Here is a 25,258-nt window from a genome sequence, read left to right as displayed (position 1 = left end):
ATTGTGCAGCTAAGCAAACTTTGGCAATGAACAGTTGCAAAGACTTGTTTATTTAACAATGAGAGTGAAGAGTCATGCGCTTTTGGGGGTGCTGGCAGAATTACATAAAGCAGCAGCAGTCCCTGAAAAACAATTCACTTCTATTTTTGCTTGAAAGAACAAAAGACAAATCCTTCGGAAAACCTTTTAGCAGATACTGATTTTTACTGGGGACTTCTGAAGTGTGTTATGAACAATCTGTATACCTGCACTCACCCACAGATGGACATGGCACACAATTTGCAGTAACTACTGCATGCACGACAGCAATGGAGTGAAGACCTGCCCTTTGTCTTTTACCATTCACAAATTCAGGGTGATTTTAGAAACCCCTACCTCCAAAGGAGAAACGATTACAGGTCTCTAAGTGACTGGATCTAGCTGATTAATTTGCAGAGGTTGAAGAACCTCTTGATGGCCAGTACATTTGCTGCTCAAAATGAAGATCACTTGGAAATATGGGGGAAAGATCTCTTTAGCAATAAAGGGCTATTGCACCCTCAGATATGCCTGGTCTGCTCCTCAAAAAGTAAATTCAGAGCTATACATGTGATTCCAAAGCCAGAATATGACTCTTAATTTTTATTGCTGGTAGATCCTTTTTCCATTCCTCAGACATCTATGTTTGAGAAGTTCTTGCCTCCTCTGAAATACCATCTATTAAGTATTTGCTAGGCAAACACAGAGGCAGGATTCAATTTCAGTCAGTGGTCTAAAACTGGTGTGAAATCAGAATCTGGTCCACAGCTTTGGATGCTGTTTCCAGTAAAGTAAAAAAAAAAAAAAAAGAGTAAGGACTGTAGAACTGAGTCCATACGTATGTCACGTCACAATTTAAACACATTCCTTGTAGGGATGAAGATCTTTCTAGTGCATCAAATATACCTTGTTTTTCCATTGCCACCATAAGCTTTTATGGAGGAATAGCTCAGTGGTTTGAGCATTGGCCTGCTAAACCCAGGGTTGTGAGTTCAATCCTTGAGGGGGCCATTTAGGGATCTGGGGCAAAAATCTGTTTGGGGATTGGTCCTGCTTTGAGCAGGGGGTTGGACTAGATGACCTCCTGAGGTCCCTTCCAACCCTGGTATTCTATGATTTCTATTGCAGCTAGCAGTACATTTTATAGCATTCCTGGTTCTCGCTACAGCAGGGATATCCCTGGAGCAGGTGTCTAGAAATCTTGACTAAAATGCCTTAACTTTGTTTTGGCTGTTCTCTGTTGGTAGGTTAGGTATTTGCATACAATGCCCTTAGAAAGCATGAACGCAACCAATGATATTGCACACACATAGCATTTTCTGCACTTCTTCTTTGTTAAAATTCAGCTACCGTAAAAACAATTAATGAAAAATGTTCAGCGTGAGCCACACGGCTTTAGCTGAGCAATTAATTGGCATTAACCTTAATGGGATTTGCACAGATAAATCCCTGTGAACTGGTTTGAAAACTCACCCCTTAAAACAGAAAAACTGAATTTCTTGCTCATTGGTTGGCTCGGAGCTTTGTGGTACCTGTTTTGGTGGCTTGTGCCGGTTATACTCCTCTCCCCAAAGTTTTGCTTCCATTTGAAGTCGGACATCCTCAAAGTATACATCCCTGTCTACAGTCTCAATGTATCGCTTGGCAACATAGTTAAATGCACCTTTCCAGTTCTGAGTGTGTAAAAAATTGGACAGCTTTTTCCTGCAAGGCAAACCAATTGCAGATGAAAGGGAAACTGAGAACTTTGATTCAATATTCCCCATTCCCTCGCCTCCCAAAACACCAAAATTCAACGTGCCAAGTTCTTCCCTCAACAGCAACCTACATCGGGATCTGACTGATGAGACTGAACAGATATTCAAGCTTAAAAAGACGACTGAGCACATATCAGGGAGGAGGGAGAAAGCCGCATCTTGCATGAACGCTTTGCAACATGCCAAAAGACAACCTGCGCACAGCAGAACAAACACATGGCTCGGCTGCTGTAATGTAGTACTGCTCCCTACCCTCTCACTTCCCTTCTGATCTCAAACCAATGCATGAGTCAATGGTGTTTGTCTCAAACACTTGTTCTAAGCCAATCACTTTGTCTTGCAAAAAATTAAAGGTGATTTAAAAACTTTAACAGAGAGGAAACAGCCCTTTTCTCCTCTGATAAGGGCAAACTTCTGCTTATAGCTATTCTTGTGTTATACGCAGTCACTCTATGGCGAGGAACAGGTGTTGCAGATTGGAGTCCTTTTGCTGCACCTCTGAAGCTCTGTCAACATACAAGTCCTTAAGATGTAAACACTTAAGAGTGAAGAAAGAAAGGACTTTGACTGCAGAGGGGCTGCTGGATGCCAGCTAATGCAAGTGCATGGGAGGCTGCAGGGGATGCCAAAATAAGGGTCAGCTAGAAAACAATAGGTTTCTAGACCTTACAGGCAATACTTTTGAGTTTGGGTATCCACTCTCTCCTTTCATCTTTCACTCACTCTTCCACTCACTCTCTCCTTTCATCTTTCCCCAGCAGGCCAACGGTAGGGTGTGTTATGTTATTCATATGGGGCTTAAGGGAGAAAGAAAGAAGGTGCACGTGGCTTTTCTGCTGGGTGATTTAATTTAACAGAGGTGATGACAAAAGATCTGAAGACAGACCAGAAGCAGAAGCTCCTGGCAAAACTGGGGGTGAGCAGCAGCAGCCTGGAGGATGAGGTGGGGAAGGTAAAGTAGTGTCTGAAGTCATGTCCAGCTAGCTTCTGGTGGTTCTCAAACCATGACCAGTGGTCAGCAGTGGTACACAGAACCTTTTTGGTGATCTGCAGAATGACACTTTTGAGAGCCAGGCAGTGCCAGTTAAACTCCTCTCCTTCCCAACACGTCGGGAGTGGAGGGGAGCCTATGAAAAAAATCTCCTTCTTGCCAAGTAGGGCAGAGCAAAAATACCAGAGAGCTACTGCTGCCCAGGAAGGGAGCCCACCACACTCCTGCTGGGGCAGACAGACAGTGGCTGTGACACAGGCCCTCAAAGGAAGGGGACTATTCAAAGCTACTGTTCCAAGAGTGCTCTAGGAGAGATCATGCTTCACCTCCGAGCATTCCCCGAGCACGCTCACTGGATTCCCCGAGCACGCTCACCCTACTATCCCTTAGGACAATGCAGCACGCTGTCCCTTCTCTGACATGCATCCGACGAAGTGGGTATTCGCCCACGAAAGCTCATGCTCCAAAACGTCTGTTAGTCTATAAGGTGTCACAAGACTCTTTGCTGCTGTCCCTTCTCTGGTGTTCCCTATGCTGTGGCTAGTACCCCGGCAGAAAACAGGGAGGAGGAGACAACTGCAATTGTGCCTGGCCTCTGTCAGAGAGCAAAGCTAGGAGGCTCGAGTCCTCCTTTCCTTGCACACCCATGCAATGGCCAGGCACAATTTGGGCCACCCACCGGAACTGTAACCTGGTTCTCCACCCAGCCATGCTCTCTCCCAGCAGGGAATTTTACTTTTTCCCCTGTGTTCCCTTGCCCCATGTCAGAGAGAACAATTACATTAAAACTGCTGCACTCACAACTACAGGAAATGCTACAAGGAGGCCAAAAAGAAAAAGCCAGTGGATGCTTACGTTCTGAAGCACTCCCGCATTGCTCCACGGCCAAAGGGCTGAAAAAAATCCAAAGACAGTCACTGCCATAAAGTTAATCTTTAGCAGTATTTGACATTTCCACAGCCCCTTTCCTCCTGCAAGATACCCAAGCACCTCACAAATTACCGACATACAACACAGCTTGTAATGCATCCTTTTCTGAAATGGAAGGTGGTAACCAATTTGGCCCAAAGTAGAGGGGACGGGGAATTTGGGGAAAGGCACCTGGGGTAAATCTCCCTCTTCCAAGGAAAAGTGCCATGGATCTTTAATATCTCTGCAGGACAGACAGGTTTTTGCTCTTTAAGGTCTGATTCAAAATATCCTTCCAGACTTGAGTTAGCCTTTTTGTGACTGCCCAAAACAGCTGACATCAAAATTCTCAAGCCCAAATTTAGCTCTGGGTGTCCAATGTGACCTGCAGACTGACACCACTCTAAATACATGCACTTCTGCAGTAACATGGACCAAGCAGCTCCCAAAACTTCTCAAGTGACTCCTTGTTTTAAGCAGTAGGTGATGGTGGTCCTGCCCTCATCAGCAGAAAACCCAGGCAGTTTTTTCCCTAAGAGCAGAAATTATTTGGAAGCCTCAAAAAGACAAAGCTGGCCAGACTGCCAGACAGTGGGCTATGGGTTAGAGTCCTCGGCTCTGCCCAAATCACCCATGCAAGCAGGAGTGGGGGGTGCTGAGGAGGCAGCACAGTGAACTCCTGGATGGGAGTGTATGCCTCACATCACTTGTCTTTGGCTGGCAATTGCATGGCTGCTGCTGCTGCTGGACAGGGAAGAGCTGCCCCTACATGCTGCTCTCCTCCGGTGAAGGGAAGGGTACTGTGCACAGACCATTAAGGGAAAAGCAGAGGAATACAATAAAAAAGGGAATGATCCTGAGGCTTGGAAGCCCCTGTTAAAAACACCTCTGTTAGGCACCTTCCCCTAGCTTAGTCTATATTAAGAAGGAACTAATAAATACCCCCACTACTACTAATATTAATAGAAAAGACAGAGACAAATGGGCTCTTACTTGTGAAGCCATTTTGATGAGAACTTCATCTTCGACCCACTCCCCAGTAACTGCGTTGTACCTGCACAATTAGAATTCACACCTCTTAGTACAATGCACAAGGAACCAAAAGACTTTCCCCCGTGTCACAGCTGATCCTAGCTGACTGGGGAGCTGATGTAAGATTCTTCTCTCTGCTCTATCCTACAGAACGCTGAGCCTCTCCACTCCCCAAATCTACATGGCTGCCAATATATGACTTAGGAAAGAACACCAGCAAATGGCCTCCTCAGAGGGCCACACTGTGGCTTGGCCAACAAAAAGCCTCTACTCCAGAGCCCATGTAAACTCTGCAGCAGAAACTAAGACCCTGTCCACACTACAAAATGGGCCTGATTTGCTGTTATATTAAAGCTCCTCCAGGCTGCTCTTGCAGGGTATAGACGGTGGAAATGGTCCTCTGAGAATATCTGCTTCACAGGGGGCCTTCCTGGCTGGTGCAGAGCTGGCCTAAGATCTGTACACCAGCCCTGCTCCCAGGCCCTGGCATAGGGGTGGATTAGCGGCACAACAGGGGTATGACCTGAGTGCACTGGATTATGGCTATTCTCTGCCTCCCAAGGCCCATAGGGGGCCTTGAGAAGCAAAGCACAAATTAAAGTAGCCCTGAGACTACTAAATCTTACACCAGGAGCTGGGCATGCCTCTGCACAACCCTAAAATATAGGGAGCACAAAGGTGGCTTAACCCCTCCTCTCCTCATCCCTTTCCCAAGCACAGGAATGGACTAAGAATCAAGACTGTTGTATTCGCAACACATGACTGTTTCTAGCTTGCCTTTCCTGACCAGCCTGGATTGATTCCCTCCTCCACCCTCAAAAACTATGCCTGACCAGCCATTCTATCTACAAGTTACTTCCCCTGATAGCCTATACAGCACAGCTTTCAGGGGAAGCAGAACCAGGCCCTGTTCTTTTTATTGGGCAATTTCAGTAACCCTAAAGCAGCACTTTCATTATTAAAAATGCCCAAGAAGTAAATAAATGTCAGTTCCTCAAATTTCAAAACATACAAAATGCTTCATGGCTGTGCAGTGTAAACGCTTTGGCGAAGCATGTGCCCAAAGCACTATATGCAGGTCAGGGGCCAGGACTGGTTTCAGCACATACACTATGCTGTGCTATTCTGTCCCTTTTAAGGGTTTACATTCCAGCCTCAGGGAGCACTGCTGCATGCCCACATAAAGAAACTGCTATTTCAGGAAAGGCACAAAGTGTTACAAACAGGCAGAACTGTTTATAGCTTCAAATGCCATAATGATTTTGTTTCTTTCCTTATTGGATTAATTCTAAGGAATATTTATAAATAATCAGCAACACCCTTCTCATTTACTTGCTGTCTGCTTCTTGCAATGCTGGAACTTTTAGACATGGCTGAAGTGGGAGAGAGTCTAAAACGTTACACTGTTTTTTGAGCGAGTACAGTCTTTATAAATGCTAGTTAGTTTCATTTTAGACACATTCTTGCCTTGGATATTGATTGCACTTATTTACCTAGATAATTATGCAGACTGTATGAAAAAAAATGAACATAATCCTTTGAAATATACACATGTAACCCAATGGAATCTGCTTAACATCACTATTAGAAGTAGAAACATTTACAGACCTATAACGTGTGGCATATTCTGTTTCAATGTCCTCAAGATGAAATTCTGCCCAGGGATCAGGCATGTGTTTAGCTTTCTGAATGGCATGTTTCCAGGCTTCCTACAGAAGTTAAAAACTAGCAGGTTATTTATATCGAACAACAACCCAATGATTACACGCTTTATAATCACATTATCTACTGTACCTTTGGACCTCAGTGTTGTAAAGAAAAATATGCAGGCAGACCCCTGTGCTCATGTAGAGTCAATGAGCTGGGGGGGTGCACGGACCAGTGTGCATCTCTCTCTTTAAAGGGTGAGAGCCATACTTTCTAATTTAATTCCCCTCCCCTTTCTCTAATTCAGTGGTCCCCAAACTTTTTCCGCCATGCTCCTCCTTACCCATAATGGAACCTGTCTGTGTTCTCCCCCCGGGAACTACAGCTGTGGCCGGGAGTGGGGCCCGGGGCCGAGGCTGTGGTTGGGGCCGCAGTGAGGGCCAGGAGTGGGGCCATGGTAGGGGCCCACGCTGCGGCTGGGCCAGAGTGGAGCTGGGGGCAGAGTGGGGCTGGGTGATGCTTCCTCATCACCCGCCATAGGGTCTGGCCTTGGCCTCACCATGCCCCCAAATGTTCCTCTAGGAGGGCATGCCCCACTGCTTGGAGACCACTGCTCAAATTGGTATTGGTTGGGTGCAAAACACCATTCAACATTTTACAATTTCAAGTGCAGTGATAAAAAGCACAGAAATGTAAAGCACCAGATTCTGATTTGATTTATACCACAGTAAATCCAAGTGAGAATTTGGTCTAATACACACAGGTATGAACTGAGCATAACTTGCATAAAATGCAGTAATTTTATAATTTTCAGTGTTTATAACAGCTATCTACAATCACATTTAGTAGCCAATGTTAATGTTAGAGAAATTGACTTAAAGAGAATTATATTTTAATTGGAAGTAACATGTCCTATCAGTGCAAGTAAAGAACAAGCCTGCTTTGCAAAAACCAAGGCCTCAAAACTGAGCTCACCACAAGATGCAAAAGCAGAAGAAAGTAGTTATGTAAGGAAAATGGATGATTATTATAGTTCCAGACAAGTAGCTATTTCAGTCTCCATCAGGTCACAGTAACTCTGAAAATGCATATGTTGAAAATTCAATAGTTGTTTCCACAAGCCACTCTAAATGCTTTTTTCTTAACACTTATCCTGTCCTCCTATTTTCACATCACACTATTCCCAGAGCCCCTGAGGTCCAATCCTCCAAAGTGTTAAATGCATTCTGCAAGATGCCAAGTACCTTCAATCACTACTCATATGAATGAGTAATGGGTGCTCAGCACCTTGCCAGAGTCACTCAGCCCTTGACAGCCTGGGCCTTTGTGCCAGCTCCTATCTGAATCTGTGGCAGGAAATACTGATTTCTGGAGCATTGTTTATCACTTCTGTGACTGAATTTACAATATTTTAAAATAGTGTTAATTTTTTTAAAAGAAATTAAATATCAACAAACGCTAAACAATTACACCACAAATATCTATCAGCACTGAAATTCCTTTGCAAACCTTTATATTGTATAATAGCTGGGGCCTTTATAAAATAATTTACATTTTCAACAAGCAGGTCCATTCTATTCCATTGGCAAAGCAGCATATTCTAAAAGTAAATAAAAAGCCCCACCTTCTCCACCCATAAAACCCAGCCATACACAAAACACATTAAATGAAATAGTTAGAAAATATTCCCTGTCACATGACAATATGGGGCTGCTTGATGTCACATGATCTGATGAGCTACATGGGAGCCTCCATTTGTAAGCTATATATAGGAAAAAGTTGAATAAGAACAGGGACACACCCTCATGCTCTACTGAAATATGCCTGATAAATTTCAAGGAATCATGTGGTCATGGGGTGTACGAAGGAAACTGGCCTTTTTGTGGTGTTTGGAGAGTGGCTTTATCCCCTTGTCTATGGCTTTCACCCTGGAAGGTGCTGAGAGCCCCTGAAAGGTACTGAATGAAATTAATGGGAGTTGAAGATGCTCAGCACCTCATAGGTTTGAGCCCTACACTTGTATTCTGGTTTTCAAAACAGAGAATCAGCATTAAGAACACCAATTATGCAAGCATCACATTTCTTCTGTTTTAGATTACACAAGGGTGACAAGTTAGAAAATATAAATGAAATAAAAATACTCTAACATCCCCTTTGTTCTGGTTAACAATAGGAAATAATATTAAACTATCTTCAAATCCCAAGGACAGTATTATTGCAAAATAAATAAATAAATAAATAAAAATAAAATAAAACAAAACAAAAAACAAACAAACAAGCTTTGTTGAACTGTCCTGTTTTCACCACCAGTGATTTATCACATGTAAAATTTATATTAATGCAAAATTACAGCTAGCATTTTAAACGCATAAAAATAAGGAAGTTCAAAGTTATGGTTCCTATAACAACTTCAGCTGACTTCCTTACTTGTAGACAATATTTTGTACAACTGCATACAGTGTTTAATGCTTAATACAAACAGTGAAGATGGGTAAAAGTAGAAACTCAAATTCAAACCCCTTCCATTTTTGGGGATCAGGGCATTCAATCTGAATCCCTGTATCTGAACCTGTTCTTCTGGTTTTAATTTCAGGTCCAATCCAGTTTCTTTTTCATATGAGGCCAAACTCTTACAAGAATTGCCATTTCACAAGATTTCAGCCTCAGGGGGTGAGAAGCATAAAACAACAGGTGATCTGGCATGATTTCTGCCATTTTGGATTGAAACCTTTCCTAAACAGCCTTTGAGATTTCAGCACCGTGAAACCTAAAACCCAATCCCTAATCCCATACAAATTTCACTCTGGATGCGTACCTGAACACTGATTCCTGAGCCCATCTCTAATACAAGTATAATCTTTTAAACTGGACACCAGCCTAATATCTGGATGAAGAGACCATTAAAAATAGTGTGAAGAGACTTATAAAATGTGCTGAATAAAGTTTATACTCATTTCATTAAATCTTCACTTGGCAACTTCTTCACTGACAGACACTAAAAGTCTCTCACCTACTAAATACCTGGTTAAACACCACTTAACCACTTGGCACTGAATAAATGGGTCCCCCACTACATGGATTTTATGCTAATTCTGTCTCAATGAAGCAGTAGTCATTGCAATTTGCTACCACTGGGCTAAAACTGGGTACCGAAGGCTTTGTCTAAACTACGATTTAAAGGTGTGTGGTTAGGATATGTTAGCGGACATGTGCTAACTAACATGTGGAAGGGGGGAAGCAGTAGACGTGATCTATCTTGATTTTATTAAGGTGTTTGACAGTTACACATGACATTTACATGAGAAAATGAGGGAAATGTGGTCTGGATTAAATTACTATAAAGTGAGCGCACAAGTGGCTGAAAGACCATATTCAAAGCGCAGTTATCAATGATTTGCTGTCTAACTGGAAGGGCATGTCTAATAAGGTCCTGGGTCAGGTGCTATTCAATATTTTTATTAATGATTTGGATAATGTAGAGGAGAGTATGCTTATAAAATTTCCGAATGACACTAAGCTGGGAGAGGTTGCAAGCACTTTGGAGGACAGAAACAGAATTCAAAATGATCTTGACAAATTGGAAAAATGGTCTGAAAACAACAAGATAAGATGAAAATCATTAAGGACAAGTGCAAAGTACCACCCCTAGGAAAGAAAAACTAAATGCACAATTACAAAATGGGGAATAACTGGCTAGGTGGTTGTACGGCCGAAAAGGATCTGGGGGTGGATCACAAATTTCAACAGGAATTTACAATGTGATGCAGTTGCAAAAAAGAGCTAATAACATTCTGGGGTTTATTAACAGGAGTGTTGTATGCAAGACATAGGAGGTGATTGTCCCTCTCTATTTGGCACCGGTGAGGCCTCAGCTGGAGTACTCGCTCCTATTCCAGGCACCACACTTTAAGAAAGTTGTTGATAAACTACAGATAATCCAAAGGAGAGCAACAAAAATGATAAAATGTTTAGAAAACCTGAACTAGGAGGAAAGTTTTAAAAAAACTGGGCAAGTTCAGTCTTGAGAAAAGAAATCTGAGGGGGAGATCTGACAAAATCGTTAATATGTTAAGGGCTGTTATACAGAGGACAATTCTCAATTGTTCTCCATGTCCACTGAAGGAAGGGAAAGTAGTAGTGGCCTTAACCTGCAGCAAGGGAAATTTAGATTAGATATAGGAAAAACTTTCTAACTATAAGCTCTGGAATAGGCTTCCAAAGGAGGTTGTGGAATCCCCATCATTGGAGGTTTTTAAGGACAGACTGGACAAATACCTGTCAGGGATGGTCTATGTTTAGCTGGTCTTGTCTCAGCACAGGGGGCTGGATGTAATGGACTCTCAAGATCCCTTTCAGCCTTAGATTTCTATGATTGTATGTTCTAAAACTCTACTGTAGACAAGGCGGTGTTTAACCTGTGCTCCCTCCTAGGCTTCAACTCAACCAGTTTAACACACTTTAAATTCTAAGATGCATTGTCCACACTAGATTTTTAGATCTTGTCTTCACTAGAAAAAAAAAAGTATATTTTTAACATTAACACATGTTAAAATACTAGTGTAGACAAGGCAGTTGTAGCCGGTTGAGGTTAATCGTGTTGGTGAGCTGAGGGATTATGTCAAATAGCTAACATGTTAAAACCATCTACACTAGGATTTTAACATGTTGTCATTGGGTGCCCACCTCTCAAGCACCCCTTCATGGCCCAAGGTCAATCTGTAGGCAGCTTGCTTCTGTTCCCCTTTCAAGGGGCTTCTCAAATAGACTCCACATGCAGGCTTTCTGTCCAGTACCGCCTCTCCTTGGGGTCTGGTTTTATTGACAAAACAGTTCGAAATAAAAAGTATCCTCAAGTCCATTTGTCTACCCTCTTATTGGTAACTCTCAGGCCTTTCCTGCCTGTAATCTCACTTGTCTGTAGTCTCATTCTCTAGCCCCAGGGTCTGCTCTTTCAGCATACTTACCTCTTTATTCCAGTATGGTCTCCCTGAACATTTTTCCCTCCTCCCAGCTTCCTGCTGCTCTTTATAGGGGAATCAACTAATCCCAGCTCAGGTGTGCCTCCTTGGTAATTAGGGTAGACTGGCTCCAGGCCTCTACCACTTAGGGACAAGCCACTCTGTTACACACCTGTTAGTTAATGTGTTAACTAACCTTTTTCCTAGTGAACAAAAGGTCTTAGGTGTTCGCTAATACTTGTGAACAATACACATTTAAATGCTGGTCTAGACACAGCCTAAAAAATGTCCCAATTTAGCAGAGTCCTCAGTTAAATCAAGTATATTAGGAGGGTCTATAACCTGAGGACAGTTGTGGTTCTCAAGGCTCTAAATTGTGACACGTTCCCCCACATCCCAAGGGCAATCAGGAGGGCAGCTATGCAGACTCTACATGTGCTAGGATCCTCCAGATTAGAGGGGTCTCCAGTAGAAGACTTACAGGTGGATGCTGTTCCCTTTGCATTGTCTGATTGGTGCAAAGGGAGCAGAATGGGGCAGAGGATCTGCCCCACAATAGGCACTGACTTTGACCTTGGGGCAATGTAATATGTTTGGCCCTCAGGCTGAAATGGTTGGATACCACTAGAGCACACTGTCTGGGGTTGGTGGTAGAATTTACTGTGAAATTTAACATCAGAGCTCTATTATTAAAATGTAAAGATCCCACCACAAGAAACACATCTCAACCCAACCGTCTAAATGATGTTCATTTATGTTGTATCAAAAATTATGACTGGTTTTGTTCAATTAAAGATACTCAATGCAGGCACATTGCTTTGCTTGATATCATTCATGAAAGAACGTCTACTCTCATAGCCCAAATTTTGACATTAATAATATTGCATTAGAGTTACAACAATCATCTTTAAAAACTGCAAATCCATTTATTTGCGTTTTTTAAAGCAGCTGAACTACAACAGCTGTGCAGTCTTAGACTCGAGCCTGCAAGAGTTCCATGTATGGCGTTCTCACTGAATTCAAGTGGAGTTTTGTAAGGGAATCAATGGCAGGATCAGGTTATTGGCCTAAGAGATTTAACTACAAGTCTGGAAAAATAAAAGCTGTAATTTTCATGGAAATTTACAAGAAATGAAGCAGCTAGAGAGATAAATGAGATTAGAAGCCTATTTAGGCTTGAGCCCAATGCTTACCTTAATATTGAATGAATTTCTAGGAGAAGAGCTAGATCTGTAATGTTCATCTTTTGCTAAGTTGCTGAAATAATTGGCGACTTTGTTGTTTGCAGTCTTGTTAGATACTGGGTCATCTGTTATCGGGCAGATGTAATAACTATCCTCATCCTCACTATCAGCATCAGGATAATTTCCAGAGACTGTGTTAGTTGACCTGGCATTATCAATACCTTCCATACAAAAGATAAGGTCCTCGTCCGCCATGTTTGTGGGAGGTTGGTTTAATTCGTGCAATGATTAAAGCAGCCAGTATTACAATACACATTTGAAATGAGGGAAGAACCTGGGAGAGAGAAAGAATGAAATTAAAGAAAATCAAAGGTTCTGTTCTTAAAAAAAAAAAAAAAGCATGAAGCCAAAATTTATACTGGCCAGCATTAGCAAAAATTAGTCAATAATCTGTACATGGGTATGTAAAATGGGTATCTGGGCACCTAAGTATGCCTCTCAACACCCAAATGCAGGATTTGGGCTCCCAATTTAGATACCCAAGTTTAAAATTGTCACAGGATAGAGAAAAATTGGCTCAGAATAGAATAGGAATTTAATATAAAATCTTAGGGACTGCAATATTGGATTACTCTAGTTTACCTTTAGTAGCATTCCAGGCTCCATTTATCAACTTCCCTCTTTGAACATATCTATTCTTACTTGTTTAAAAACTTTGGGGCCGATACTACAGTTTTTACTCAGGCAAAACTCACATCGACTTCCCCTCCATAACTCTGTGTATTTTGCCCAATCCAAGGACTGCAGGATCAGGCCCTCTGTTTTCCAAAGGCAGCTTTTCCATCAGGGGGTCACTTACAAATGAAAACAAAGAATAGGATTAACAGACTCCAGGGAAAAGGGGCCATGGAATATTACTGGGCGTGGATGGCGAAGGTGAAACCAGAACACACTTTCTGTGCCAGGAAGGTTTTATATTACTTGGCCCCCAGCTCACATGGGCTAGTCAGTCCTCAGTAAATCACTGTGTGCGCGCACCCAGGGTGCCACACGTCCTCTGAAGTGAGGACAAATGAGGCTGTCAGACAGTTGCTGCTGCTCTAGCCATTAAAGTGAATAAAAGGAGTGTAGGTTGGGGAGGGAGAAGGGGGAGGAGGGAATGCACAGGAAAGTCACATTTCAGTGCTCTTCTCTGGCTTAAAATCTCACTCTGATCCCCTTCCCAACAGGTATGCTCTTGCTGTCAGTTCCTGCAACTGAACTCTCCAGGAGCACTGGCTGGCTTGCTCAGGGGTACGCCCTTCTCTCTGGATGATCCACCAGAGCCTGGAATTGGCAGCCTTCAGGGAAGAACATTTATTTACATTATTTTTTCTTTCCTCTCTTGATTTTGTTCATTCCCATCTGGTGACAAAGAGCCTTATCCAAAAATCATTGCAGGCAACAGAAAGGTTCCGGCAGATTTCAGTGGTCTATGGAACAGGCCCAGGGTCTGGGATGACATTAGTTCACACATACCAAAATGTCTCTATCTGGCAAAGACAGGCCCTGTGTTGAAGCAAAACAGTCACACTTTTCCCACTCTATCCACCCAAAAAGCTTTCCTAATCCAATGGCTTTTAAAGGCCAATCTCTGTTTTCTCCCCAGAGTTCAGAATTTTGTAGATAAAATGGTATATTTTAGCAATCTCTCTTTGTTACCCACTGTAGGTAGCTTGTGTGTTTTATCAGAGACATAGGATGGGAAGGGACTTCCTGAGTCATTGAGTCCAGGCGCTTGCTATTGCAGGCAACCCTGTCATATAATCACCTTCATAAATTTATCAAGATCCAGATTAAAATAAGTAAGTCTCTTGCCCTCATCCCACTCCTATTGGATGGCTGTTCCAGAGGCTCCAGACCCATCGATCATCGAGTTTAGACACTATACATCAATAGGCACGTCAACCATAAATAATAAACTGGGCTAATTCTATCAACTCCCTGGTGCTCCCTGCTTCAGCAACCTACCCCATTTGTTCATTATGTGACAAAACCATGAGCATCTAGCTCATATTCCCTAATTCCTGCCCCTGGGAATTTGTATTTGTATTCTTTTGTAGTAAACAGGCCTGGGAGACAATTATCAAGTTCTGTCATAGCTAAAGAAAAAACAAAACAAAATGACACCCCGCTGGAAGATCACCAGGAAGTCATTTTTCTTCTCTCCCTAGTAGTTCCATGATCTTTCCTCATAACTAATCTCAATGGTCCAAAAACTTTGCAAAAGCATTGAACCTTCCTGAATACTTATCAGGATCCCAAGGGGTATAGCTAGCTTAAATAAAATGGCATAGTCTGCAGACCACCCTTAGTCTCCTGGGCGCAGGTGTAACCCCACTACAGGTGTCAGCATGTAATAGGCCATCTTTATCTGAACAGCCTCCACTCTGATTAAGATGGAGCATCACATACTGGCATGGACTCCACTCCCATGTGAAAGATGGGATGATGGCAGGATAGATCATAGAACTCTATGTGTCACACTGGGCCTGTGAGATGCATTTTGGCCACACCTGACTTAAATTTTTTAATATTCCAGTTATTTAATTTCCTCTGCCTTGTCTCCAGGAACTGTCTTTTCTAAGGTGAGGAATACAACATGAATCTAATCTAGTGTTAAATTTTTATTACCTTCTAAGTAGGAAAACTCTGTTTCAAAGTTTCAGTTACTTCTGCAGAACTATGTAATACAGGAACTGACATCACAACAGCACATGCAGAACTGGAATACACAATGATCTACTTCTGTCCACAGTCTGACAATGGATTTGGGGTAAGGGCAGATCATCTCCCTTCTTTGCTCTTAATTTAGCCTGTTTTTTGTACAATCAGGGGTGTTTCTTATGAAGAACAAACTTATTTCTAGCCCTCTTCTCCCTTTTTTAAACTTTGCTGCATTTTTTAAGAACACTACCCATTGCGGCACCTGCTCCCCTTCATAATAAGCTTACACAAATTGTTGATATTCTGAAACAATGGTAGGGCTTTTCAATTATGTCCATCAGAAATTTCACAGAAGGTAATTATTCTAGAGGAAAATAACTGTCAGTGCCAAAATACTTTCCACATCAGCTCTCTGACTGCAAAAGATTGAAATTGTAACTCTCTCACTGATACACAGCGTAACCTTCAGGAGGAAAGATTTAAAACACCCTTAAAATTAATATAAAAGGTCTAAAGTGTGGCACATAGCAATTGGCCTGTGTAAGGAGCGGTGTGAAGGCACACTACCCTTGGGAAGCTCAGCCAGGCACAACTGTGTGACAGATTTCTATTACCAATCTGCCTGAGGGAGTCCTTGGGCCTGTGACAATTGCTCCTGATGCACCATCCTTTAGGGCCTGTCTACATGGGAAAGTTTTACCAGTTACACTAGTATAATTACAGTATAATTACACTGATACAGTTAAATTGATATACCAGTATAACTTAGTATTACTCCCTGTGTGGATACTCTGATGACATTTTTCAGTTAGCGCAGACTCCTTCCAAAGTGGCATATGCTAAACCAGGGGTAGGCAACCTATGGCACGGGTGCCAAAGGTGGCACGTGAGCTGATTTTCAGTGGCACTCACACTGCCCGGGTCCTGGCAGAATGAATGAATGAAGCTTCTTAAACATTCTGAAACCTTATTTACTTTACATACAACCATAGTTTAGTTATATATATATTATAGACTTATAGAAAGAGACCTTCTAAAAAGGTTAAAATGTATTATTGGCATGTGAAACCTTAAATTTATAGTGAATAAATGAAGACTCGGCACACCACTGCTGAAAGGTTGCCGACCCCTGTGCTAAACCAAAAAAAGATCATCTCCTATTGTAATAAGAGTGCTCAAACAAGGAGTGATACCAACAACTATAGTTGTTTAAACTCACACCTTAGCTTATACTGGTATAACTGTCCTGAATAGACAACATTTTATCTAGAATGTATTAGGCATGTCACAATCCAGCCTGAAATGAAGAAGTCTCTTTCCAAATGAAAATAGGAGAGAGAGACTGATTTTTGGAAAGGACAGAGAATCCTGCCATGTTTTCATTAATTTTAAAAGTGCAGACAAATGTAGACAATCATTTAGTCAACAGCAATCGGAATAGGTCAAAAATCAGAGCACTCTTTAACAAAGTATCTGTTGTTAATTTAATTCATCACTATGACATGGTCACTCTCCATTTAACTCCTATGCTCTCAACTTCCTTACAATTCCCTGCCACAACGTGGGGACGTTTCCTGAAAAACTGGCCATCGTCAACGCTGACTCATTCTCTCTGTTATTAACTGCATTAATTCAGCAATCCAGGCCCTTGCAAACAGTGGGGATAGAAGAGGACACAAGGTGGCACTTGGTTCCAAAGTTATACAAAAGCAGGTCAAATATGACCCATCACTCTTGGGACTAGGAATCAACTTCCTACAAATCTTCCTGATCTGATACACCAAAGCATTTCACCATCTGCTCTTACATAGGTCAGTCACTGGCTAAAATTACAATTGGTCTACTTCCATTGCAAGCTATACTGGATGTATCTCAGTTAAAAATATTCCACAACTAGTTTATTACAGCTCATTTAATGGGACTAGTAACATGAAATAAAAAGATGACACTTCATCAGTTTTTAAAACTTTGGTAAATGATTGTTAACATTTTAAAAGGTAACAACAAGTAGGAATTGGATCCTACTATACCCACTACTAACAGAGAAGTGCAGAAAGCAAAAATTCAGCAACATGATGCAACAACATCACATGTTTATATTAACATTAGTTAATCCTTTTCCTATAATTCCTGAGTGACAGTAAGAGCAAGTGTTTCACAGAGGCTTTCTATGCATCTAACTGCTACTAAAGCAAATAGTAATGGAAGTCATGTGCACATCAAAAAGAGAAGCTGTGTGTGGACTCTTGTCTTACTAACTTCACATATCTAATTATATCAATTCTAGAGAAATTGTGGACGGTGAGCACTGAATCACTCACCACTGTGTTACCCACTGGAGCAACTTATTAAGAAATAAAATAGTGGAACAATGGGAAGCATGTTTACTGAGGCTCAGGTTCCACCCACAGTGACGGGTGGAGATTTCCATGCATATCTTCCTCGAGAGACTATTAATGATGATTCAGCAGAACTCAAACAGATACATTGTTATTATTAATTCAGCTCCATGTTGGGATAGCTGTGGATTTCACGCTTCGGTGCAGAAGCAATGCACCAGGCAGGTTTTCACATCCTTGCTGATACCCTGCTGATCTTTCATGTTTTCCTGGCTTTACGCCCCTCACTCCCCATACACACTCTTAAAGTTCCATATTAGAAGACTCTTTTCAAACCCCACTGACTCCAGTCCTCAATAAGTCAGTCACACTTCTGAGCAATGTGAGGTGCTCAGCCCCTGCTTGTGTCTCTAGAACAGGGGTGGGCAAACTACGGCTCGAGAGCCACATCCGGCCCTTCAGATGTTTTAACCCAGCCCTTGAGCTCCCGCCGGGGAGCGGAGTCCGGGGCTTGCCCCTCTCTATGCATGCCATGGCTCTGCACCGCTCCCGGAAGCAGTGGCATGTCCCTCCTCTGGCTCATACACATAGAGGCAGCCATGGGGTCCCGTCCCAAGCGCTGTCCCTGCAGCTTCCATTGGCCAGGAACCACAGCCAATGGGAGCTGCAGGGGCAGTGCTTGCGGACCAGGCAGCACGCAAAGGCACCTGGCCACGCCTCCACACAGGAGCCAGAGGGGGGACATGCCGCCACTTCTGGGAGCGACTTGAGGTAAGCATCACCAGGAGCCTGCACCTCTGATACCCTCCCATGCTCCAACCCCGTGCCTCAGCTCTCATCCCACTCCCACCTTCTGAACACCTCCGTCCCAGCCTGGAGCACCCTCCTGCACCCCCAACCCCATCCCAGACCTCGCATCCCCAGCCTGAGCCCTCCCCCCGACACCCCAACCCTCTGCCCCAGCCCGGAGCTCCCTCCCACACCCTGAATTCCCCATTTCCGGCCCCACCCCAGAGCCTGCACCCTGAGCCGGAGCCCTCCCACCTTTCCACCCCCAATTTCATGAGCATTCACAGCTTGCCATACAATTTCCATACCCAGATGTGGCCCTTGGGCCAAAAAGTTTGCCCACCTCTGCTCTAGAATGACTGAGTGAGACCTGGGATCCCTCATGGGAGTGCAGGGACACCTCTCAGGGTGGTATTGTGCCTACTCACTAGTTGCAGTAGCATGCCAGTTCCAAGAGTGTATAAGGGCCACCCAAATATAGCGTCTAAAACAGAGAAAGTGACATTTCAGGCCTGGTGTCAGGGGCAGCTCCACTGAAGTAGAGGAATTGCACCTGTTTCTGCTAGGGCTGAATTTGGCCCATCAGCTGTATGTGCTGCCCAGCAACCCCCGATTAGGAACATGCGCCTCATTATACACGATCAGATTTCCTCCTGATATGCGAGTTTGTCTCCCTCTCTCAACTTCCTGCCTTTTTTTCATACTGCTTCTAAACTTAAAACAGATTCCCCCTGCCCATGAGCTAAACTACTTCCTGGCCCCAGTGAAATTAACAGGAGTTTTTTCATTGACTTTAATGTGGCCAGGATTTCACCCCTAGTTCCCGCTCTACCCTAGCTCTCCTCCAGTCTCAAACTGTCCTCCCAGGCGAAAGCTGATGCCCAAGATGCATAGATTTGGAACAGCACAAAACAAGCTTCCAAACGTTCACAAGGGGTTTAGCTGAGTTTGACAAATTTACTGACAAACATTTGTTTAATGTGAATTTTGGCAGGTTCTTGCAGCATAGGCTGAAAGGACACTGGGCAGGCAGATGATCAGCTTTTTCTGTGCACATTTACAAGGCAGAGGTGAAATACACAGAGCAACTTCCCTCATCTTCCATAGCTGGAGCCCCCTCAGGTACTAGACTAATGAAAGCGTCAATGGTTTGCACTTACACCATGTGGTGCTTTAGTCCTTCAAAACGCTTCATAAACATTAGGTAAAGAATCCTTAAAATACCCCTGAGTTACATATTCCATTTTACAGACCTGGAAAGCAAGACACAGGGGATGGAGATTATCAGACACCTGAGGGATTTAGATGCCAATTTCTCATTTATTCTCATAGGAACTGCAAGTCCAAATCCTTTAGGCAGCTTTGAAAACTCTCCTAGGGAAGTTACAGCCAAAATTTTCAAAACCTGACACTGATTTTGGGTTGAAGCTGCTCCTCAGCTCCAAGACACCTTTGCTCACACAGCAGGTAAGAGCTGCAAGGGTGTGGGACCTGGCTCCATGGCTGGCAGAGCCCTCAAGAAACAGGGACTGCAGGGGAGCCCTCCTGGCACACAGCCCCTGGCTACATCTCTCCCTGCACCTGGCCTGAGCTACCCCCCCTACCTGCACACCATCCCTATCTACCCCTCTCCCTGCACCCTGAGCTACCCCTCTCCCTGCACCTTGAGCCACACACAGCCCCAGCTACCCCTTTTCCTGCACCCTGAGCTATCCCCTGCCCACACACAGCCCCTAGCTACCCATCTCCCTGCATCCTAAGCTACCCCCCTGTCCACACACAGACCCTAACTACCTCTCTCCCTGCACCCTGAGCTACCCCCAACCACACACAGCCCCTAACTACCTCTCTCCCTGCACCCAGAACTACCCCCACTCTCCATTGTTATGTTTCCTTCTAAAAAGTAGATCACAACTTTTAAGTGTGCTTTTCAATTTGATTCCAGATATTGCATTACTTGGATTAAACTGAATTATATCTGTTCATTATTGTCTGTAATTCTATCCATCCTTTTTCATTTTAAAAAAAATCTTATTCTGTGTACATCAAAATCTGAACGGTTTAGTAACATTTTCTTTTTGTGACAGTTTGGTACATTAACACAGCATGAGTTTAATCATTTCTACTGTGCATACAATGTTCTTCCCCCTCGTGCAAGGCAACATGTCACAGCTCAACCTTGGCAATAAACTGAGGTGTCAATGGGAATTATTTCCCCTCCATCTGTTTGATTCTCACATACTGTATTCCTTTGGCTAGTTGGACAAAGCAGCATGCAGACTGTTGAGAAGAAAAACTGCTGACTAGTACATTTTAGGGTCATTACATCAACAATCTGCAGTCGAAACAGTCTGGTAACATCTCATCCTCCACTCAGAAACAGGCAAAAAGCTCCTTGGGAGGAAACTGTCATCGGAAATATGGTTTTACAAAGAGCAAATTACCATTCCCTGATCACTGACAAATTCAATCCCACCCCAACTCACAACAGGCCTTTAATTTCATTAGCCATTGGACGTTTATGAACTTTACATATAATTCACACACACACACACCGCCTTCTACAGTAACAGGCAGCTCTTGTAAAAACATCACAGTATAGTAATGGCCTCTGTAAAAAGGAAGGTTAGTATTCTACAGTAATGGCCCTGGTCTAAATACTACAACATATTTGCCAACATTCAAAAGCTGTCAACTGGGGGCATTTACAGAGAAAAACAGGGAAAGACTTTTTAGTGCTATAATGGGAAATTTTTGCCAGGATCAAGTAGGGGGGGGAAAAAAGAAACAGCTCTGTGAAAAAGTAAAATAAAACAGGGATGACTGGCATGTATGCAACAGGACAAGAAGAGCTCTTCCTTAAAAATACTGCACCTATGGCACATAAATAGTCCCCAAACAGGTAGTAATACTACGGTAAACTGTAATATTCTGGATAATATTGTGTGAATACGCTAGTATACTGAATAAGGGGAATCAATTATTACTAAAAATGGGTGTTAAAATACAAATGTGTCCATGTGTAACGTGCCATACTGAGCGCTAGAGCGGGCACACAGACTCAGCAGGGTTTGCAGGCCGAGCCGTTTGCCAGCCCTGCCCAGCGAAACAACCTCCTGACCCCCTCCCACCGTGCACGGAGAAGATATGCTGCTAATCGGGGAGCCCGGCAAAACCAAGGCGGAGAAGCAGGCTCCATGGCAGAGCCTGGCCTGCCTTGCGCAGACAGACACACGGTGCAATGCCTGGCCTACCTTGTGCAGACACACTCGGCTCCCGGAGCAGCAGGCAAGGAGGCAAGGCTCTTCTCCCCGCTGCAGCTGCACACAAACACCGACGAGCGCTTCCCTCCGAGGGTCACGCGCCAGCTGCTGCCCCGGGGAGCGCACGCGGACAGCTCGCGTCTGGTCTCGGAATCAGCCTCTCTCGCTCTCCTTCGCAGTCCCCGCGGGGGCGGGCGAGCGCGCTGCCTGCACCCTCCCTCCGCAGGCTGGCGGAGGGCGGTACTGCAGCAGGCAGGCCTGGGGTGTCGCTGCCTCCTGCACAGGGGCTCTCTGCACGGGGACGAGAAGCTACAGCCGGCGCGGAGTGTGAGCTCCCTCCCATCCCCACACGTGGTGTAAAGCAGCCCCAGACCCTTACAACGCCCCCCCCCCGCCAGTGCCCTCCGCTTGTTGCCGGTTGCATCAGCCCAGCCTCAGCACCTGCTCCTTACGATTTGCGGGGGCTCATGAGTGTTGAAACTAGAGTGTGGCACCAGGAAACATTGTCCCTCCCATCTGGTCTCGTGCTTGGAGAGACTAATTAGGGACACGTGACAGACACTGCCTTGGGACCCCCAAACTCTCAGCATCGCCTCCTCCATTCCAGCCAGCAGAATAGTGGGGGGCCGGGTCACCAGCCGCTGAAGCGACTGCAGGACCCCCAAGAGTCTTTTCCTTCTCATTTTTTAGTTTTCTTCCCTGTGGCTATTGCTAGCGAAAGGTACCAAACAGTTACTGGAGACCTACTCACAAGGACCAGCGTTCAAAGTACACCTTGTGTCCCACTCCTGTTCTGAAACACCCAAAATAAATGGGTTAGAATGATCGGTTAGATGCCCACTGTTTATCTTATTATCTGACTGCACTAGGGTTTACACTCTACATTATTAACAATAATGGGAGCTACACACACACACACACATTTACACCATAGGATATTCATATATGTCCTTAGCTGTATGCTACTGCCACTGAGGTAAATGAGAGTTCTGTTTGTGAAAAGGCTGCCAGATCAAACAGGTAATGTGTACATATTTTCTAGACTGTAGTTTGACTTTGCAAGATATTACTGCCCAGATGCAAAAAAAAATAAAAATACAACAGTACATGCTGTTTGAAAGCAACATTTTGCCATAAATGTTCCTGAAGCGCATTGTAAACAGTATAAGGGAGGGGGGAGGAAAAAAAAACCAAAACATCTTCTTTAATGTTAGTCAACAGTCACAATAGCCATTAAAAATCAGGTAGGAATACACTGTAATTGTAACAGTAATGAAAAGGAAGGTCATGTGCTTACATAACGTTTCTAATGTGGCAGTTTCAAAAAGCTTCACATTTTGCCTTGACTAAACCCAACAGAAAAGTGTAAATTACTCTTGACAATGAATTGAGAGACACAAAGTAAATCCTTGTATGCAATATGAAAAATTACTATATAAACACATATCCAAACATTTATATTTTATATTCCTGGAATACTGCAGATGAATTCTTACTGGAATGGAGTCAGTGAAATAATGTATTAGTTCTCTTTGCCCACTTTACTTCCAAGAACACAGAAAAAAAACAAACTGATACAAAAGTCAGTGAAATGCAATACAGTCTACAGATACCAGTGTCCAGAAAATACATTCCTTTGTATTTAAAATTCAACAGCTCTTCAGTGTAATGATGGACATGAATAATAATATTGGTATATTTTAACATAGCACTCTTCAAAATATTGCAATCCAATTTTCTGGACACAGAAGATAATTTCCACTAGTGGAATGTTCCTGTAGCTTCCTATTCTAAATAGCATCCAGCACGTACAGTAGTGTAATGCAGTAAATAACTAAATAATTACAGCAGATAGCAGATCTACTGCCCTGATCTTTTGCATGTGAATTTCTGAGCCAATTTCACTTGATTCAATTAAGATTTTATCACTGTTGTGCTTGTTTCTGTCCATTAGTTACCTATATTAGTCACTTTAGAGAGTTTAAATGCTATGAAACAGTTTGAATTTTTTTTTATAAACACAGGGCAAAGTATTATTGCTTCTTTTCAGAAGTTAAATATATTATATGCTACTTTAACCACATACATTCCACACATTTGTATGAAAAGTATGTGTGAAAAAGGACCAGGATTGATAACTAATAATTTGTGCACAACAAGTTATAATTTTGCTGCCTATGTGTGGAATTCTAATCCCCCTGCGCAAAGACTAGAGCAGGAATAATTATGCCAGTGCCTGTGTTAAGCCTCTGAATGTGCCTACAGGGAAACATCAGTGTTCCCAGAATCCTGAGATGACTCCAGTCCAAATTGTATGCTTGTGTGGTTAATAAAATTACTGTGCTTTCTCTGTAATCAACACGATTTCTGAATGCAGCAACCATCATAATCTCTCTTTTTTTCTAACATGCCCTTTTACCATCGGATTCTCAGCACCAGAATACAAAATTACTTATTGCACTAATTTTTGTCTGTAAAAATGACTTTGCTCCCCGTATCTTTAGTTCAACCTCTAAAATGTAGTGTGTGTGTGCTTTTTAATTTAATCTGACCAAGAGAAATTATATAGGGTTATGCACTCTAAATAAAGTTGCAAAACAGTCTCCATTATAACACCTAGTACATGCTCACTCATAACTTTGTAAAACATTCGCTTGCTGGGCTGAAATTTTCCATATTTGGTCACTGTCCAAAACTGAATTTTGTGGAATATTTGAGCAAAATCCGATTTATGAGTTGTGGGCCAATGGCAAAAAATGCAATCTTCTCCCTGTAAACAAATTCTGGCTTCATTATATTCAGTGGGCATCTGCTAAGGTCAGATTCTGCAACTCTTGCTCATGATACGTAACGCTTATTAAGATTACTCATATGAGTAAATGCTCAGCACGAGTAAAAGTTACAGAATCAGTCCTTACTGCCTTTTGTGATGTCATGTGCAGATTGGGAGACCTGCACAATATCTGGTCTTCTCTGACAGGCCCAGCAGCTGAGCTGAGAGAGACAACACTTGCTGTTCTAATGCTACGGCTGAGACTAATATTTCATTGCAATATGCAGAGCAGAATTCTCCCCCAAAAAACAAATGTACTAATTAAAAAAAAAACACAACTACCTTAACTGGGGGATGGAGAGGGGGAATGTGTGTGTATGTATGTGTGTCTTGGGGAAAATGGATTTTCTGATTTCAGGATCCCTGCAATTTTGGCTGCAGAGTATGTCTTTTCATATAAAAAAAACAAAAGCAGCAGCAGCTAGATTGTGCCATTAATTGATACAACCCCCCTACAGCCTCTGGCAATCTCATTTCCTGCAGAGCATAACCTTTCATTAAAGCAGAAAAATTTCCACCACCTTTTGTTTGTGAAGTAAACCTTCTGAAGCCCCCCTTCACACTATGCTGCATCTGTGATTTTGTAACTATGTAGAGACCCAGACACCTTAATCACTTATTAGTCAGGCCCTCTGCCATTATAACCATTGTTTGCATAGCCACAGCACAGCTCTTACTCTGCTGCAGAAGCATAGCTGTACATATGCCTTTTGGGGAAACATGAAGAACAATCCCATAGTGCTGGGGAATGAGACTAGAGGACATACAGAGAGCAGCACCAGCAGCTTGTTTACCAATGCACTCTGGGATGTCCTACTGCAGAAGGCTCAGA

The 25,258-nt window shown here is 43.1% G+C and overlaps 1 protein-coding gene across 2 annotated transcripts in view; it reads right to left on the bottom strand.

Moving 5' to 3' along the window:
- The window catches only part of EEF2K (eukaryotic elongation factor 2 kinase), a 39,056-nt gene extending 17,311 nt beyond the window's left edge, over positions 1-21,745 (bottom strand). The window contains exons 1-7 of one of the 2 annotated variants that reach the window (XM_044980548.1): positions 21,585-21,745; positions 13,252-13,350; positions 12,506-12,830; positions 6,316-6,416; positions 4,669-4,729; positions 3,622-3,659; positions 1,551-1,722 (exon numbers count right to left, since the gene is read on the bottom strand). In XM_044980548.1, the coding sequence (XP_044836483.1) occupies positions 1,551-1,722; positions 3,622-3,659; positions 4,669-4,729; positions 6,316-6,416; positions 12,506-12,751 (618 nt within the window). In that variant the 5' untranslated portion in view covers positions 12,752-12,830; positions 13,252-13,350; positions 21,585-21,745. The remainder of the gene's footprint in view (positions 1-1,550; positions 1,723-3,621; positions 3,660-4,668; positions 4,730-6,315; positions 6,417-12,505; positions 12,831-13,251; positions 13,351-21,584) is intronic. The other variant, XM_044980547.1, reaches the window with a different exon arrangement.
- Positions 21,746-25,258: the final 3,513 nt, after the last annotated feature.

Source organism: Mauremys mutica, chromosome 11 (assembly GCF_020497125.1).
Source record: "Mauremys mutica isolate MM-2020 ecotype Southern chromosome 11, ASM2049712v1, whole genome shotgun sequence".
Lineage (NCBI taxonomy): Eukaryota > Metazoa > Chordata > Testudines > Geoemydidae > Mauremys > Mauremys mutica.
The sequence above is the reverse complement of the archived record's forward strand: the minus strand, read 5'-3'. Positions and strand labels throughout refer to the sequence as shown.